The sequence below is a fragment of the Hyperolius riggenbachi genome, chromosome 8 (genome assembly GCF_040937935.1).
Source record: "Hyperolius riggenbachi isolate aHypRig1 chromosome 8, aHypRig1.pri, whole genome shotgun sequence".
Lineage (NCBI taxonomy): Eukaryota > Metazoa > Chordata > Amphibia > Anura > Hyperoliidae > Hyperolius > Hyperolius riggenbachi.
The window spans coordinates 106228793-106248748 of NC_090653.1; the positions used below are offsets into that span (position 1 = coordinate 106228793).

At 40.9% G+C, this 19956-nt stretch overlaps 1 protein-coding gene across 1 annotated transcript in view; it reads left to right on the forward strand.

Annotated features, from left to right (window-relative positions):
- The window catches only part of HTATSF1 (HIV-1 Tat specific factor 1), a 62156-nt gene that overhangs the window by 31071 nt on the left and 11129 nt on the right, over positions 1-19956 (forward strand). Inside the window, exon 6 of the mRNA XM_068250981.1 lies at positions 6036-6135. Coding sequence (XP_068107082.1) covers positions 6036-6135 — 100 coding nt within the window. The remainder of the gene's footprint in view (positions 1-6035; positions 6136-19956) is intronic.

Sequence of the window (19956 nt, forward strand, 5' to 3'; positions counted from 1 at the left end):
TTTTATCATTCCCACTACAACGGTGAGTCGCTGAGCAGTGCATTTCAACTCATTGGGAGTTAAAACTCATGGAAATGCACAGAAACTCACAAACCCATTCTCACTTTTCATTGGTTCTTTGTCATGCATTTAGCTCCCTGGCTAGTGTGAATGAGGGATGTAGGGGTTTTTAGGGATTTTCTGTTTCACAAAAGTTTAGATTTTATTTAAGGTTTGTTTCTGCCTTGATATGGTGTTTAAAGGACAACTAAAGTGAAAGTGATAAGGAGGCTGCCGTATTTATTACCATTTAAAGGGACTCCGAGCTGTGCAGAAACTATGGAAAGATGCATATAATTTTAAAGCTCTCTTTCTCCTCTTTCCAATGATATATAAATCGCCGCCCTACGCCTTTTAGTTTTCGCTATATTCGCGATTGAAATTGTAGCAACCGCGATTTCGATCGCGAAACTAGAGAAAACTAAGAGGCGTAGGGCGACGATTTATGGGTCGTCAGAAAGAGGAGAAAGAGCTTTAAAATGATATCCATCTTTCCATAGTTACATTTTATTACACAGGGCGACTTTTTCTGCTGAATGGAGCTGCTGACTTTGAGAAAAAGTCGCCCTGTGTAATACAATGTAACTATGGAAAGATGGATATCATTTTAAAGCTCTCTTTCTCCTCTTTCTGACGACACCTAAATCGTCGCCCTATGCCTTTTAGTTTTCTCTATTTTCGCGATCGAAATCGTGGCCGCTGCAATTTCAATCGCGCAAATAGCAAAAACTAAAAGGCGTAGGGTGTCGGTTTATATATCATTGGAAAGAGGAGAAAGAAAGCTTTAAAATGATATGCATCTTTCCATAGTTTTTGCACTGCTCGGAGTCTCTTTAACCACTTCAGCCTTCAGTCGTTTTCACTTTATGTATCCGAGCAATGTTCACCTCCCATTAATTAGCCTATAACTTTATCACTACTTATCACAATGAACTGATCTATATCTTGTTTTTTCCGCCACCAATTAGGCTTTCTTTGGGGGGTACATTTTGCTAAGAGCCACTTTACTGTAAATGCATTTTAACAGGAAGAATAAGAAAAAAAACGGAAAAAATGCATTATTTCTCAGTTTTCAGTCATTATAGTTTTAAAATAATACATGCCTCCATAATTAAAACTCACGTATTGTATTTGCCCATATGTCCCGTTTATTACACCGTTAAAATTATGTCCCTATAACGATGTATGGCGACAATATTTTATTTGGAACTAAAGGTGCATTTTTTTCCGTTTTGCATCTATCACTATTTACAAGTTTAGAATAAAAAAATATAGAAATATTTCATCTTTACATTGATATTTAAAAAGTTTAGACCCTTAGGTAAATATTTACATTTTTTTATTTTTTTTTATATTAAACATTTTTTTTGGGAGGGTGGGAGGTAAACAATGTGTTTATAATGTAAATGTGTGTTAATTTTTATTTTTTTTTTAATTTCAGATGTAGTATTACTTTTTGGCCACAAGATGGCAGCCATGAGTTTGTTTACATGATGTTACTCTAAGCGTAGCATACGCTTAGAGGGACGCACGGGAGACGCAACAGCCAGAAAAAGCGGAGCTTCTGAGAGAAGCTGTCGCTTTTTCTGCGGGAGAGAGGAATTAGTGATCGGGCAGCATTGCCTGATACACTTGTTCGTGGGCTAACGATCCGCGGCCGGGAGCGCACGCGTGCGATCGGCCGCGGGAGCGCGCGGACGCGCACATGGCCTCCTGGGCATAGCTAGTACGTCCAGGAGGCCAAAGTAGTTAAAGAGACACTGAAGCGAAAAAAAATATATGATATAATGAATTGGTTGTGTACTATGAATAATTACTAGAAGATTAGCAGCAAAGAAAATATTCCCATATTTTTATTTTCAGGTATATAGTGTTATTTCTAACACTGCATCATTCTATAATATGTTCAGATTACACAACACTCAGCATTCAAAATAATTCTTTCAGAGCAGTCTGTGAAGTAATGACCTCTCCTCTAGCAGAGAAAAAGTAAATAGTTCAATAACAGTTGAGATAATAAAAGTCAGAAAACAGCCCTCTCCACGACTTTGAAAGTCGTAGAGCTTAATGGCTTTTTTGCATAGAGATAACAACTGGAGTTTCTTAACTCTTCCTGTACTGGAAACAATTAGACTGATGTATCTGATCTTAATGTTTTATTTCTTAGCTGTACTACACATACAAATCATAATATCTTCGTTTTTTTTCGCTTCCGTGTCTCTTTAAACCATACCAATTGCATGGCAATCCTTGTGATCTTTCATGCATCAGTAGTGTCTGAATCACACACCTGAAACAAGCATGTGGCAAATCCAGTCAAACTTGAGTCAAACATCTGCTCTGCATGCTTGTTCAGGGTCTATGGCTTGGAGTATTAGAGGCAAATGATTAGGTTATGTGGTACCAAAGCACTACTCATGTTGTTCAGTATACAAAATCATATACATAGAAATAACTGGCACACCAAGCAATAGTGATGCTTAAATCCGATTATATTATAAAGAAAATATACATAAACAGTATACAAACAATGCAAAGACAATGTGCAGTGGGCTCTGCATGACAAAAAGTGGCCCAAACAATGAGATCATACATGCATGACAATGGGCAAACACAGCAGGAGATGTAATGGACAATCAATATAGCATGTGGGAATGAACAGCTGCTAGAGATGTAGCACAATGCTTCTGCAAAAGGCAGATCAAATGAATGGGCTGCTAGCAGCAGTCAGAGGAATTGAATGATTGTCCAGATAAGCAGAAATAGTTACCCTGACAGCGCTGTTTCGATTAGTCTTTATCAAAGGGTAAGAGGTGGTCCCCAGGTAGTGCTGCACCATTCCTATGTGTGGCCGCCATTTAAATAGCGATCTGCGCTCGGCTGCATCCACGCCAGACACCATGGGCCGGCCCATTGACGTCGATGACGTCACGCGGCGCCCTGCCGCGACGTCAGTACGTCACTTCCGCTTCCCATTCATTGGGAATAGACACTGCCAACCACCTGGGGCCAGCAATTGCCAGCCACAGTATGGGAGGCAAGCGCCCCTTCTCCCAATGGTGGGACCGGGTATTGCAACCATTAAATACATGTTTGGGGAAATTTGCATACAGAAGCCTGGAGCTGAACAATAGTGTAATAGTGCGGTGTCCGGCTTGTCCGATCATGTCGGTGTCTGGTCGTGGAGGCACAGTTGTCCTATAATTTAGAACAAAAGAGAGAGTATTAAAAACATGTAACAAGCACCACAAAAAAGGAGGAGACAACCCATTAATCAAATAGAGATCTGGGACATACGGAAAATAGCAGGGATTGCAGAAGGCGATCTAATGCTATACAAACAGAGTATGGATGGCAGTACCCAGTACTCAGGTACACCTACCTAGCACAGGCAGTGGACTTAGAACATAATAGGTTGTCCAAAAAGTCACTAGAAAAATATTTATTCACATGGGTCATATCCAGACTAAGCGGTGATGTAAAAATTTATATTAATGATAGAAAAACAAAAAGTATGAGTAATGATCTGGACAGGATAAGTTTAATTATCGTGTGAAGGGGACTAGGCTAACATCCTCATTCAGACCTAAAGGAACTTTACATTGCAATTTGTATATCCAATATAGTTCACGTTGCAGTAGTTTGAGTTCTAAGTCTCCACCTCTGTAAGATGGACCCACAATCTCTAACACCCTAAAACGCAACTGGGATACACTGTGACCTGCCATAAGAAAGTGTTTCGCAACCGGTGAATCCAAATTAACACATCTTATGTTGCTCCGATGCTCGCTAATGCGAGTTCGGATGTCCCGTGTGGTTTGGCCCACATAGACCTTGCCACAAGGGCAATTCAGACAATATACAACATTTTTTGAGGAGCAGTTAGCAAATTCATTCAAAAAAATGGCTTTGCCCGTTTGTGGATGGGGGAATGATGGACCCCGTCGTACAAAACCACACTGGACACAGTGTCCACAGGGGAACATGCCTATTGGTCGATTTAAGTTGGAAAGCCAATTACCTTGGTTAGAATTTGGATTGGTTATACTTCTGGCGTGAACCAGAGAATCTCGGATGCTCCAATCGCATAGCTGACACATTGGCATTCACTCAAACAGAGATTGATGGTGTTGTCTCCCAGTACTCCAATACACATTGCAATATTTCTACAGATGTACCTTTTCTGAAGAGACAATATGAGGATTTAGAGAAAAGAGTAATCGAGTATAAGCTGCACTCAGATACCTTGGTAGAATATCTCCGTGCCAAACGTATTCCCAGAGGACTACGCCTAAACATACGCCCCTCATTTTGTAGAAACAACAGGGAGTACTGTAAAAAGTGGTACAAAATTTTGAACAAATGCAGTCTTGATCTTATCACATTAACTATCCAAGGCATCCAGGGTGAGATCACAAGACTAGAGGCCTTCCTCCTTTTTTGTGGTGCTTGTTACATGTTTTTAATACTCTCTCTTTTGTTCTAAATTATAGGACAACTGTGCCTCCACGACCAGACACCGACATGATCGGACAAGCCGGACACCGCACTATTACACTATTGTTCAGCTCCAGGCTTCTGTATGCAAATTTCCCCAAACATGTATTTAATGGTTGCAATACCCGGTCCCACCATTGGGAGAAGGGGCGCTTGCCTCCCATACTGTGGCTGGCAATTGCTGGCCCCAGGTGGTTGGCAGTGTCTATTCCCAATGAATGGGAAGCGGAAGTGACGTACTGACGTCGCGGCAGGGCGCCGCGTGACGTCATCGACGTCAATGGGCCGGCCCATGGTGTCTGGCGTGGATGCAGCCGAGCGCAGATCGCTATTTAAATGGCGGCCACACATAGGAATGGTGCAGCACTACCTGGGGACCACCTCTTACCCTTTGATAAAGACTAATCGAAACAGCGCTGTCAGGGTAACTATTTCTGCTTATCTGGACAATCATTCAATTCCTCTGACTGCTGCTAGCAGCCCATTCATTTGATCTGCCTTTTGCAGAAGCATTGTGCTACATCTCTAGCAGCTGTTCATTCCCACATGCTATATTGATTGTCCATTACATCTCCTGCTGTGTTTGCCCATTGTCATGCATGTATGATCTCATTGTTTGGGCCACTTTTTGTCATGCAGAGCCCACTGCACATTGTCTTTGCATTGTTTGTATACTGTTTATGTATATTTTCTTTATAATATAATCGGATTTAAGCATCACTATTGCTTGGTGTGCCAGTTATTTCTATGTATATGACTTAGTGTAAGACCTCTGGTTAGGTCTGGTTTATCAACTGAGCACCCATCTGCTGTCTGCTACTTTGAAGGTGTGCATACCGAGTTTGATTGAATGTTCAGTATACAAAAACCATTGGACATTCCAATGTCTGATTTTTGATACCTGTGTGATATGTGGTAATACTGTGCAATATTGCAACAATGCATTTTTATGCCACTCCACCCCATTCACTGTAATTGATATTGCCCAGTACCGCAGCACTTAGCAACAAATGGCAATATGTAGCAGGGCAACATGTGATCCTTAAATATTTGTGAGATTTCAAGAATTAAGTTTACATTGCGTAATATATGTGTGTGTGTATCTATCTATCTATCTACATACATACACACACACACACACACACACACACACACACACACACACACACACACACACACACACACACACACGGCAAGAAGGGAATTGCCGCGCCCTGTGGTAGTGAAAGGATGAATGTGATTGGGTTTGAAAAAGGTAGGATACCTCAACATTTTATGCAGCTAGGTTGCTGAATAGGTAAGGGAGCCAAAACAGCCCTTTACTATTGATTTAATTGGTTTAACTAAGCAGTGCATTAGTCAATACTAGATTTTTCCCAAACCTTCGGGTAAATATGTTGGAGATCTTGATTCAGGTGTGCCATGGGACTTGTAGTTTGTGTCATTTTACTTTTTGTTTAAATGTGTGAATTTCATGTAAATGTCTTTCTTTCACATAGACAGCTGGACTGGCGGCCAGAAAAGAAGGCAGATGATGTAAGAAAACGTCATGAGAGGGTTGTAATTATCAGGAATATGTTCCATCCTAAAGACTTTGAGGTGAGATATATTGTTTCAGCTGCAATAATGTCTGCCTCCACCTGGTGGACTCTCTCTCTTTCTCTTTCTCTTTCTCTTTTTTTTTTTTTATCTTGTCATACATAAGATGCATGGTGTGAACACTTTTTATTGTACAGCCTCCTTGTTGAGCACAAATGCCATCTTCCTAATTTGTAGTGCATTTATTTTATGGCCTCCATTATAGTGCCCCACATTGTAATGCTTATTATTATAACTCACAGTAACTTACACTGCTCATTATTATAGTGTTTCTATTATCATTCTCATGATCATACTGCTACTTTGTAACCAATTTGCATTCCAAAGTTTTTCTCCTTTCCGCCTGGTTTTAGGGTCAAAAAGTGTGCAAAAAAAATTGCACTGCTTTTAGACACTAAAATCTGGGAATGTGGCATACCATTATCTCCAGCTTGTGCGTCTGTAGCACTTGGATCCGATCGCTATGGTGCACAGTTTGGGAACCCCAGTGCTGTACAGATACTTTGCTAGGCAACAGCACAGCGATACATCTGTACAGTGTTGGGCACTGGTGTTGTCGCCCTAGGAGAGATGGGACGAATCCCAAATTTCTTTGAATCCAAATCGAAAAAGATTCTCAAATCTTCTGAATCTCTTTAATCCTGCACTTAAGAATTGTGTGATCCGTGTAAGAATAGTATTTTGACTTAGAATAGTATATAGTCTAACTATTTCTGCACGCATCGCACAATTTTTGTGTACAGTATTCGATCCAAGAATCTTTTTGGATTTGAGGAATTTTGGGATTCGTCCGTTTGCTACGGGCAGCAGCTATTACAGGTAGGGCTGCACGATTTAAGGAAAAAAATTGAAATTGCAATTTTTCTCTCAAAAATTACGATTTCGATTTTTTTTTTTCATGATTTTCTTCAAATCAAGCTTTAGCACTAAATTCACAATGCCCCCAGTATAGTTTAGCCAGGTAGGTGCCTCCAGTATAGTTGCCCCAGTATAGGTTATTTAGGTAGGTGCCTCCAGTATAGGTAGCAGCCACAAGCTTGGAATTGGACCAATCAAATGCACTTCCTGTCATTTTTGATTGACCTATTCAGACTTGCATGCAAACCAGAATTAACATGTCACTGACCAGCTCCAGTTTACAATGAGATCCCTGCAGCTCAGACACAGAGGAGGTACACAGCACAGCGGCTGAGGACTTGCATAGACAGTTATTTCACAGTACAGAGAGATATTGATAGATGTTATCTGCCTAGATGAAGTACACAGACCACCACCAGCATTCCAGGACACACACACAGCATGCCATTCACACTCCACAGCACACACAGCCTGCCAAGTGCAGGCCGAAGCACGCACGCAATGCCAGGCCACAGCCAATGTACACAGAGGGCAGCGAGCACACACCAGGGCATGTATACAATGTGACACGCTGCCCAGGATGTATCCATCCAGAATACCAGTGCATATTTTTGACTGTTAATGGGCCGGGCAGCGGGGGGGGAGAGTCCAGTCCAGAGCAGCACACAGCGCCACCAATCACTAGATAGAGATGGTATGACGGCGGCGGTAGGCGGAGCTGTACATCTCCGCCTACCACCGCCGTCATACCATCTCTACAGCACCCTAATTACAGGTGTCCACTAATCTCAAGTGTAGGTGACACAAGGTGTTCTTTAGGTAGGTGTTAATATTTTATTGAGGGCATTTGAGGGAGAAACACTTTATTATTTAAGGGGATCACTGTCACTTTAATACTTTTATTTTATTTTTTTTTACTATTGAGCTTTTTTTTCTTTTTGTTTCTATGAATGGGTGCTGCTATTATCAGCAGTCATTCTCTGTTAAATGAATGCTCGAATTTGCACGAGCGCTCGGTGGCTATTTAACTGCATCCTGGAATGCACAGGAGAGCCAATTAGTATTCACATCCCTAAATCTTAAAAGGTTAATGTACTGCCCCCCATATTGCCTACCTATTAGAGTTATGCTTGAAAAAAAATCTGTTTTCCCTTTTGATGTTGCATGTATATAGCTGTCTGTACCACCAGCCTGCAAACTAACAGGATGTAAGCCTGACGAAGGCTGCAAGGCCGAAAGCTTGTTTATTCTTATTCATTTTTAGTTGGCCAATAAATGGTATCATCCTGATTTAAAAATTCAGAGTGTTATACATATGTTCATGTGTGGTTTAAAACTTCAGCAATACAAGGATACATGTTTGCAGAGTCCCCTGCCCTTAGGGCCCTTTTCCACCTGCAGTCGCTAGCGTTCACGCTGAACGCTAGCGATTGCTGAATCGCAAAACCGGCGATTCCCCAATGTTTTGCGGCCGCGATTTTGCTATGCTATGCACTGCATAGCAAAATCGCGGCAAATATCGCTCCGCCGCGCGTTTGCGTAAAAAACAAATTGCGGTAGTGGAAATGACCTACCGCGATTCCTATGTTAAAAAGCAAACCGTAGCGATTGTAAAATCGCTAGCGGTTTGCGACTTTGCGCTGGTGGAAAAGGGCCCTTACAAATTTACAACCTAAATAGTAGTGGGGTGGGGACAGTAGATGAAAAGACAAAGGGCTTAATGGATGTTGCCATAAACCTTCTGGAGATGAATTAGTATTGGAGACTGTAGAAGAAGACCCTCCAGACAGGTATACCTAGAGCAAATCCAAGAATGTGCTAGGCCCTTGATCCCTAAAGACTAGAGTCTGGAGGAGCAGAGAGTGATCGACTGTTTCAGAGGAAATTTTGAGATATAGTTGGAATAGCCCTGAGTATTTTGCAACCAGGGATTTTAACTGATTGCCATCTGGAGTCGGGAAGGAATTTTTCCCTTTAGGGGCTAATTGGACCATGCCTTGTAAGGGTTTTTTCGCCCTCCTCTGGATCAACAGGGATATGTGATGGAGCAGGCTAGTGTTGTACTTTATACTGGTTGAACTCGATGGACGTATGTCTTTTTTCAACCAAAATAACTATGTAACTATGAGGTCACTAGCGGCTTCAGTTAGGTCTCGGTCGGTGGATCCCTGGGGTTGGAAGCCATAGAAGTCGGGTCTAAAGAAGTTGTTAGCAATCAGACAGTTTTGAATGAATGTACTGTTCCAACAGTTGGAAGGAAAATAAAGAAGTAAGACTGGAGGGTAGTTACAGAGGACTGTAGGATCCAAATAATGTTTTAAATTGTTTAAATGAGGAAGGGAAATGCCAGGAGTGATTGAGAAGTTGAAAAGAGTTGGTAAAGTAAAATGATGAAGCCCACATTGTACCTTCGTCTGGGTGTCTCTGTTTAGTAGCTGATAATGGGCTTGAAAACAGCTCCTCCTTGTGAAGCTTTTGTCATAAAGCATATGGAGCCAAATTTAGCTGTATAAACAGTACACACCCCTAAAGGGATAAGGCAACTGACAAATATTCTTCAGTGCTAATACCACAATGAATGCTAATTTTAATAACATCCAGGAAGCTCTAAGCACTTCAAAACTTGAGGAAGGCGGACATCTTTGCCTCTGGGCAAAAAGATAAACAAGATTTGGCTACTAAGGTGTGATCTTTGCAGTCAGCTGACATTCTAGACTGTTGAATCAGATGTCATACTAATGCAATATATTACCTGCATATCATGCATATTGATTATTTTAGTAAGCAATAAATATAAACTTGAAAGCGTCAGATGTTTCTAGTTAAGGAGTCTTGTCTTGAGAAGAAACCAGAATGTTTCCTGCAGTTAGAACCTGTCTACATTTTTTTTCTTTTACCTTTAGATCAGAAAGGCATACCTATTCCTGCAAAAAGATTTTCAATAAATTACAGCATTAAGCCTACAGTAGAATCTCATTTTAGTAAACGTTAATATCGCAAACCTCTGGATATAATAAACTCAGCCCTCAAGTCCCAGAAAATGTGTCTATATAAATATACAATGTATGACCAATTCTGATGTACTGTAGTAAACTTCTGATATAGTAAATGACTTTTCCTGATCCCTTGAAGTTTACTATAAATGGATTCTACTATATTAAAAATATATCAGAGTGCTGCCTATTTTGCCCACCAGAGCCAGCTGAAGTGTTTAGTATCATCCTACCTAGATTGAAAGACCTCTCCAAAGGTGCCCATACACTATTCAATTTTTTTCTGGCAGGTTTGATCACCATGATTGAATCTACCAGACATTGATGCTTTTTTAACTGTGTGACACATTCACTTTTTTTTCTCTTGCCTTATTATCTCCAGCATGATCTTAGTGAATTGAGGCCATTATCTGCTTCTGTTCTAACAAAGCTGGTGGAAGTTTTAGAAAATGGTTTCTGAAATTACGATCAGTCTTTGGTTACCTTCACACTGGACTGCAAATTGGACAGAGACCAAAAAACGGACTTAATGGCCTCAATTCACTAAGATCATGCTGGAGATAATAAGGCAAGAGAAAACGTACCACCACACAGTAAGAGAGTTATCTTCTCTCTTCATTCCTTAAAGAGAACCAGAGATGAAGCACCCTCATGTATTTTATTACATTTATCAGTGGGAACATGACAGTAAACACCTACCCTGCTTTTAGTTTCATTGTTATCTGCTTAATTAGTCTATTAGCAACTGTGATAAGAATCCACCCACTATTCAGTCGAAGTTTGACCTGGAATCATTATAGCTGAGTCACTCTTCTGTGGAGTCCTTTCAAGCCCAAGCCTTCCCCCTCCTGGCTTAGATCTTCTGCTTTGCATACTGAGAGCTGTTATGACTGGGAGGGGCTGCTGCTCCTGAGAGAGAAGCTCTGTGGCTGTAATATGATCCCTGTGTGCTCTGTGTGCACTAGATTCTCATAGGAATGAAACTGCAGTTATTATCAGTGACACTTCCTACAGGCAGATCATACCAAAATGAAAGCACATAGATGAAAGGCTGCATTTAGCCTAGATAGCAGCATAGTCTCATATAGCCAAGACAGCACATCCAGAACAACTCATATAACCCGGAAGGAGAAGGGATATGAGCCGGCGGCCATATTTGATTTTTCCTGGAGCAATAATGGATAAAAAACACTAAAAAAGGCACACCAGAGCGGCAAAATTATCAGGTAGAGCATTTATTCTTTACAAGCTATCAACTGATATGTTTATTTTGTGTGAAACGTTCATCTCTGGTTCCCTTTAAGTTACCTCCTCTGTAGTTAATTTTACCTCCTCTGTAGTTAATTTTACCTCCTCTGTAGTTAATTTTACCTCCTCTGTAGTTAATTTTACCTCCTCTGTAGTTAATTTTACCTCCTCTGTAGTTAATTTTACCTCCTCTGTAGTTAATTTTACCTCCTCTGTAGTTAATTTTACCTCCTCTGTAGTTAATTTTACCTCCTCTGTAGTTAATTTTACCTCCTCTGTAGTTAATTTTACCTCCTCTGTAGTTAATTTACCTCCTCTGTAGTTAATTTACCTATACCTGTAGTTAATTTACCTATACAGGTTAATAAACAGCCTGTATTTAACTCTGGAGTTATTTTAAGGATTGAAGAGTTAACTTAAAGACAGAAGAGTTAACTTTAGGTTTGCCTGAGGTAAAATGTTTCCTGAATACGACATGCCTCATCACCATGGTGATCACTCTAGAAACGTTATTAAAGACAGGAGATAAGCTTAGTGAATTGAGGCCATTGACTGATACTATGTTATCTATTTTATAGGATCTGTTCAGACACTCCTTTTTCCAACATATCAGTTGTCTCTGATTAGGGACGGGAGTGTCTGAACACCACACAAAAAATGGACATGTCTGCTATAGTCTCCCTGGCCACAGCAGATTGTACATCGGATGCACTGGCGCCATTCATGTTACTACTCCAGTGTAGTATGGGCCCAGCCTTTTTATTAGATTAATCCCATGGTGACCTCAGGGACGCTACAGCACTCTTGGCCAACATGGATGAAAGAATACACATAGTACAGCTAAAAAGAGAGACAGGAAGTTCCACAGTTAGGCAGGTATCTCGCTTGTATGTGTGAATACGCGTGCCTTTCCTGGGCTTGTGGCACTCTGCATTTGCTCTGTGTTCCTGTTTGCAATCGTGTATTCTGCACATGATGTCCATGTTCGTTTGCAAGTTTTAGGGTGAGGTGAAATACATTGGAATTGGGAAAGTGTGCATCGTGTGGGGACAAATCAAAGAGATGTCTAGTTTTAAATTGCAGCAAAAAAATGCAAAACTAGAATATGTAATTCAGGCGTGGGCCATTCAAGTTGATGGGCGGTGCGTGTTTTGCTGCATGTATCGCACTGTGCACAAATCTGAGGTGTGCTCCCTGCCTAAGGCTTGGTTTACATTATGGTGGAGGAACAATGGTGGGTTCCCATCATATACTCTGGCTCTGTCGCAGCCCGTCACACGCTTGGGTTTTTGGCATTCTGATTTTTTTGGGAAATTTAAAAATGTCTTGGTGGCTAATTGCACTTTAAACCATTACATTCATTAACAAAATGTGTGTGTATGCCATAGCTTTAGTTTTTCTTGTTTTTTTTTTCATTACTGTTTGCTAATTCAAAATGCCACTAGATGTCACTGCAGGGTAAACTGTGTCCTCATCAGACTGAATAAATGTCAGTGAAGCACTGAGACTCCTTTCACACTGTGTCCGTTCTGTTGCAATGGACAATTCTATTTCTATGTAACGTTCTCTATGTAACTGTTCAATGTACTGTATGCTATACACCAAAATACTGTATGCTTATACTAAAGATAAGATAGCTGAGAAGCAGTGCGTCCTGTATTGCTCTTCTCTGTACTACTATGTGTGGCTTACACAGTGTAACACATCACCAATTGTAAATTAATATGACCAGTTTGTTATTAACATAACTAACGGGATGTTTTTTTAAATCCTGTATTTATATGGCAATGACATCTCCTGTGGTGTTTTACACAGTATATTGTGTTGTCTGTAGATGTTCCTCAGATGGCTTACAACCTAATCCCTATCATAGTCCTGTCTTTGTCATCTGAGGCAAATAATTATTATTATTTGGGGTTAATGAACGTGTCTGTATGTTAAGTGTGATGCATCTTGGTATTCCTCAGCATCTTAATGAAGAGGCCTTGTGTGTTCAGTCTGTGGTCCCAGATTCTGGTGAAACAGTTGCAGAGATACACAAGGCTCTTAAAGGACAACTGAAGTGAAGAAAATATGAAGGCAGCCATATTTATTTCCTGATAAATACCAGTTGCCTGGCAGCCCTGCTGGTCTATTTGGCTGCAGTAGTGTCTGAACAACACCAGAAACAAGCATGCAGCTGATCTTGTCAAATCTGACAAATAATGGCAGAAACAATTGATCTGCTGCATGCTTGTTCAGGGTCTATGTCTAAAAGTAATAGAGGCAAAAGATCAGCAGGATAGCCAGGCAACTGGTATTGCTTAAAAAGAAATACATTTGGCAACCTCCATATCCCTCTCACTTCAGTTTTCCTTTAACCACTTAAGGACCCAGAAGTGTATTACCCTGACTGTGACATTCATGACATATGTGTTATGGACTCTCCATAAGATGCAAATATGTCACTATTTTCTTTTTCTGTATGCTGGAATTAATATTGAAAATCTAATAAAAACTATAATACTTATAAAAAAAAAACTGAAGTGAGAGTGATATGGAGGCTGTCGTTTTTATTTCCTTTTAAGCAATACCAGTTGCCTGGCTGTCCTGCTGCTCCTCTGCCTCTAATACTTTCAGCCATAGACCCTGAACAAGCACGCAGCAAATCAGGTGTTTCTGACATTGTCAGATCTGACAAGATTAGCTGCATGCTTGTTTCTAGTTTTATTCAGACACTACTGCAGCCATGTAGACCAGCAGGACTGCCAGGCAACTAGTATTGCTTAAGGCTGCTTACACACTAAGACGTTACAGGCGCACTAACGCTCCCCCAACGCACAGCAATGTAACACAAGTGGGCTGTTCACACAGCCCACGTTGCGTTACATGTAACGCTGCACGTTCTCCGGAAAGTGTAGCATGCTACAGCGTTACAGCGGCTATAGCCGCGTTAGACTGTTTGCACATGCGCAGTGGGGGGCGGAGAGGAGGCGGGGAGAGCCAGCTACAGTAGCCGCACACATGGCTAGTTAATATTCACTACACTGGCGGCCGCTGATTTGCCGGCGGGACCACGTGATGCGGAGTGTCTCGCTCCGCATCACGTGGTCCCGCTGGCCAATCAGCGCCACTCTGGGAGGCATTGTAGGAATCGAGCCGCCTAACGCGGCTCACTCTACCGTCCTCACTTGCAGCACCACAGGTTGTGTTAGGTGCACGTTATGCGACCTTAACGTAGCACCTAACGCAACGTCTTGGTGTGCAAGTAGCCTAAAAGGAAATATGTCAGCCTCCATATACTGTACATCTCACTTGAGTGATCCTTTAAGGCTTTGAAAAGAATGTATTCTTGCTTTTTCCATCAACCCATATGGTGCACAATTCTAAAATACTTTTCTGCAAATTTTCATCATTTCCTGTCTATACAGAAATTGGGAACGACTTCATACTTTCTTTTTTTTTTTTTTTTATGTGTGTGTTTTTTTTTAATAAAGTTCTGGGTTGGAACCCTGATTTCCTCTTAGGCTTTGTTCACATTATAAATCGCCAGCACTATCGCAAGCGCTGGGTGATTTATAGAGCGCTTTTCAAAGTGTTTTCCCCTGTCCTTTGCGCTTTTGTAAGAGCTTTTGTAGAGCGATTAGTTTATTCACTTCCTGGTGTCAGTCAGGTAGTGAACACTCTGACCTGTAAAATAATAAAATGTATTTATTTTTAAAAGCGCTCGGGAAATCGCAATTCAAAACGCTTTTTCTAGCTCTTTGCGATTTCCCTATGTGTTCCATTGAGCAAAAACTCTCAGAAAATGGTACATGTAGCGCGTTTGCGTTTTTAATAAAATCAAAACACGCACATGTGAACACACTCATAGGAAATCATTGCACACGCGCTTTTAGGGTGATATCTAAAATCACAGCTCTTAAAAATCGGAAACGCTAATAGTGTGAACAAGCCCTTAGTGTCCATCTTATTCTGTTCTGTGGTACCAGTTTTCATAGTAAGAGAAAGTACCTTCAGTGATGACGTGGACAGCAGTATTAACCTGCAAATGTTTCTAACCCCTTCCTGTTCAAAGCTTGAATTGAATGAAAAATATTTCCCAGAATTGGGCTATATATACCAACTACAGCTCGTCCATGAAGTCAGTGACTGATCAGGTTTTGTGGCTGGAAGTTCCTGCTGCTCCAGGCTTCTGCGATAAACTGAAGTTGAAGGACATATCTGTAGCTTGCATGTAAAAAAGGCATTGAAAAACTTGAACGCAGGGTGAAGCCAAAAGACTGCTCACCCTGCTCTTGCAAATTTCACAACCATTTTCAAAACTATTCCCTTACTGACTGATTAAGGGGAGAAGTAATGCAGGCTGCAGCTATTGCTACTGAACAGGTCAGCTGCAAAGCATACTGATTTAAGGCTTTTGCCTTTGATGTGGTCAGCTGGATAGGGTACTGTTTAGCTAGCCTACTGGCTTTTGCCTTTTGAGATGGTCAGCTGGATAGCATACTGGTTAGCTAGCTTACTGGATTTTGCCTTTAATCAGGTTAGCTGGATAGCATACTGGTTAGCTAACTTGCTGGCTTTTGACTTTGATGTGGTCAGCTGGATAGCATACTGGTTAGCTAACTTGCTGGCTTTTGCCTTTGATGTGGTCAGCTGGATAGCATACTGGTTAGCTAACTTGCTGGCTTTTGCCTTTGATGTGGTCAGCTGGATAGCATACTGGTTAGCTAACTTGCTGGCTTTTGCCTTTGATGTGGTCAGCTGGATAGCATACTGGTTAGCTAACTTGCTGGCTTTTGCCTTTGATGTGGTCAGATGGATAGCATACTGGTTAGCTAACTTGCTGGCTTTTGCCTTTGTGGTCAGCAGCTTACTGGATTTTGCCTTTTGAGGCGGTCAGCTGGATAGCATACTGGTTAGCTAACTTGCTGGCTTTTGCCTTTGATGTGGTTAGCTGGATAGCATACTGGTTAGCTAACTTGCTGGCTTTTGAGTTTGATGTGGTCAGCTGGATGGCATACTGGTTAGCTAACTTGCTGGCTTTTTCCTTTGATGTGGTCAGCAGCTTCCTGGATTTTGCCTTTAATGTGGTCATCTGGATCGCATACTGGTTAGCTTGCTAACTGGCTTTTGCCTTTGATGTGGGATTTGAGCCTTTGATCAGGGTTCGAATCCCGGCTCAGGCCAGTACTTAAAACAGTAAGGAGCCTTTAGGTAAGGCTCACTAATGATCCTAGTTGCCAGTGGAGTGTGCCCTAAGTGGCTGCAGCCCTGTATCGCTTTAAGTCCACCTGGAGAAAAGCGCAATATAAATGTTCTGTTGTGTTTATGTCTTAAACACCAGCTATTGCCAGTGCCCAAGTTACTCAGTGAGCCTCGTTCTAGCCATTCTTCACATTACGGTCTACGGCGGCACCCAAATGACTTGTGTTCTCCTTCTTTGACTTTCGGTCTTCCTGGCTCACTGGATTGACTGCTGCTGTCCATCACTTGGAGTTGTATATTCATGAGATTACTGTTGCTCTGTGACAGCTTTACTATTTGCTCATTGCACTGCTTATGCATAGCAGAAAAATATATACAAAGTACAATAAATCCTAGCGGGCAATCAGATTGCTTCAGCTCTCAGTAAACTCCCACCGGTGATAGATGTCTGTTATTGGTTGGGGTTCTTATTGCTCTGCCATACCAAATAAGCTGCTTCAGTCTAATTTATGGACAGGCCATGTGCTTTCTGGCAGAACTTGGCCCTCTATAAAATAATGTCTACATTTAATGCAGTGGTTTTCCACTTGGCTGCAGTTTGCTCTTTTCATGTAATAGGAATAAGATCATCAGTATTTAGCCTCGGTTTTATTAGGACATTTGCAGTAATTGGGGCACTGCAAGTCTGTATTAAAGAGAATAGCTTTGCTTGATGACAAATAAATGGAATTTCTGGATATGCAGGTACCAGTCAGACCAGATTATTGTATATTTTTACGAAGCTGTGGAATGTGGGTTGGGTGACTGGTTTAACCTCCACCGCTCAGCCGGCTGCTACTGTTAGCTCTTTCAGATGATCAGACTCGCACAGTTACTGATAAAAGAGCTGAATGTTTCACTGTGTGTGATCATTTCCAGTCATTTATTACATTGTTTATGGCTTTAGTTGTGTGTTGTGAACAGAAAAAATCCCTAGATTTACATCTTTAGAAGTGGTGCATTGCTGCTTTGCTTTTTATACTTTGAATTGTAAACTCGTAAGTGACCGTGAAGATTACAGTTACTTAAAAAGAAAAAAAAAACTATGTAAAGAACTTCAGGATCCATAAATTATTATTCACATTAGTCACCCTGTAGCTAAGGTGTGAAAAAAGGGAGGAGAGGAATGTGGGTGGGAACCAAGGGCCAATGTACTGTAGTAAGTTTGTTACACAGGTATTTAGACAACTTGAATATGTACAGACGAAGCTCGAAAAAAAATTAGAATATCGTGCAAAAGTCCATTTCATTCAGTAATTCAACTGAAGAGGTGAAACTAATACATGAAATAGACTCATTACATGCAAAGTGAGATATTATAAGACTTTATTTGTTATAGTTTTGATGACTATGGCTTACAGCTTATGAAAACCCTAAAATCTAAATCTTAGAACTTTAGACTTTTGTGAAAAGGTTCAATATTCTAGGCTCAAAGTGTCACTCTCTATTCCGCTATTTAATCCCAAACACCTGCAAAAGGTTCCTATTTCATATATTAGTTTCACTTTTTAAGTTGAATTATTGAAATAAATGGACTTTTGCACGATACTCTAATTTTTCCATGTTTCACCTGTTTACTCACTTTTGTGTGGCACAACACTAGGCTGGTGGGGAGAACAAACCTGTCCCCAAACGGGTTAAAGTCACTCTCTGCAATTATGGACAAAACAAAAAAGGGATATACACTCGAGTTGGTTTGATTATGTACAGATGCCCCAGAGTGAAATAAAATAAATAAAAAAAACAAAAACAGTTTAAAGGTAAACTTGCCTCCTGTCGGGTAAATACCAAAATGGTGATGTTAAGAACTGTCATTGTATTGATTCAAATGAACAAAACTCTCATACATTGCAACGTGTTTCTGTGGAAGTTCCCGCTTCTTCAGTCATATAAAGAGAGTAAAATATCCAATGAGCAGTGTTAGAGCCTAGCTCCTCAGTGGGGTGCTAGGCTGTGCTATGGCTTATTGGAGACTTTACTAAAATTACAGGTCTTAAAATGATAGCAAGTAACTTATCTATATATCTTATTTAAAGTTTAGATAGTTTACACTGTAAATCTAGCTGCAAACAGCTTCAACGGTATATGATTATTTATTCATGTGATACAATGAGAGCAGCCATATTCTGCTTGTCATCATTACACAGCCAAGCTGCTCTTTATCTCCACCCCTCAGCCTGTGAAAACTCCACTCCCCTCTCCGCACCCTTGCCTCTGAAATATTGTGCATGCTTTAGCAAAAGCCGCCCCCTACCCAGGCTGAGCTCCCATGAGCACTTGCAGCATGGGACTCAGAATGCCTAGGCGCTGGAGGAGCTGGGGGCGTGGTTACATTCATTTACATGTAATTAGGTAAAAATAAAGTAAAAAAAAAAAGCATTTTGGGGGAAGAATGGCCAATAAACTACTGTATATGTAAGGGGCAGAAAAATGAAGGCAGCAAAAGTTTGTCTCAAATCCACTTTAACCTCACCATTTAATTATTTTACCTGAGAGAAGGTAACTTTACCGCCTCTATTTTTAAACTATTTTTAATAATTTAAATTCACATTGGCACCTCTGAACCATGTACTGTAACTAAGTAACCTTATGGCCTCTTTCACAGTGCGACGTTAAAGTCGCACGTTAGAAAATGTTTTAACGTGGACTAACGCACAGCGATATTAAGTCTGTGCTACATTCACAGTGCACAAGTTGTGTGTAACGTGTAGAAATCCACTTCAGCAGGCACCACCAATTCAAACGTAATTGCTTTATTGTGTCATGTAGATTAAAAGGCAGTCATCCAACGACAGACCGCTGTTTCGAGCTTTGCGCTCTTTATCAAGTTGTCAAAACTGCAATGCGTGTGCGGTTTCGGTTCCATCACTGTGCGACAAACGGCGCACCAAACGCAGGGCTAAAGAATGTACTATAAGTCCAAGTTATAGTCTTTCAATGCGTTGCATTAAAGGCACGTTATGCGACCTTAACGTTGCATCAAACACACCGTCCCACTGTGAAAGAGGCCTATAACTAAGGTAGTTTTCTGTTATCGTATAAGCCTGCCTGCACCACAACAATGAGGTAAAAGTTCTCTGCTGCCATCCATAATTTGTATCCAGATTACAGCTGATTAATCATGGTGGTTGCACATGAACATACATCCTCAGCTAGACTGTGCAGCATGCGTATTTGTTTAGGCAGGGGACCTTCTACTGCACATCTGCACATGAAAATACGGTAATAAAAAACAAAGGACATTGTAGCTGGTAGGTTCACTAATGCTTGCTTGACCCTATCCTTTATCTTTCTACTCCAGTCTAAACACAAAGACATTTTCAGGCATTTTTATTGTTCCTGTTGAGACATGTCCTCTGCGGCCTGTGTCCGGCTTAAAAATCAAATATGTGCATATATAGTGTGATACTATATACAATATTAACATATATTGACAAGATTAACAAAATAGAGTAACAAACAAGAGTAACAAAATTTTCAGCCTTATTTCTTCTAT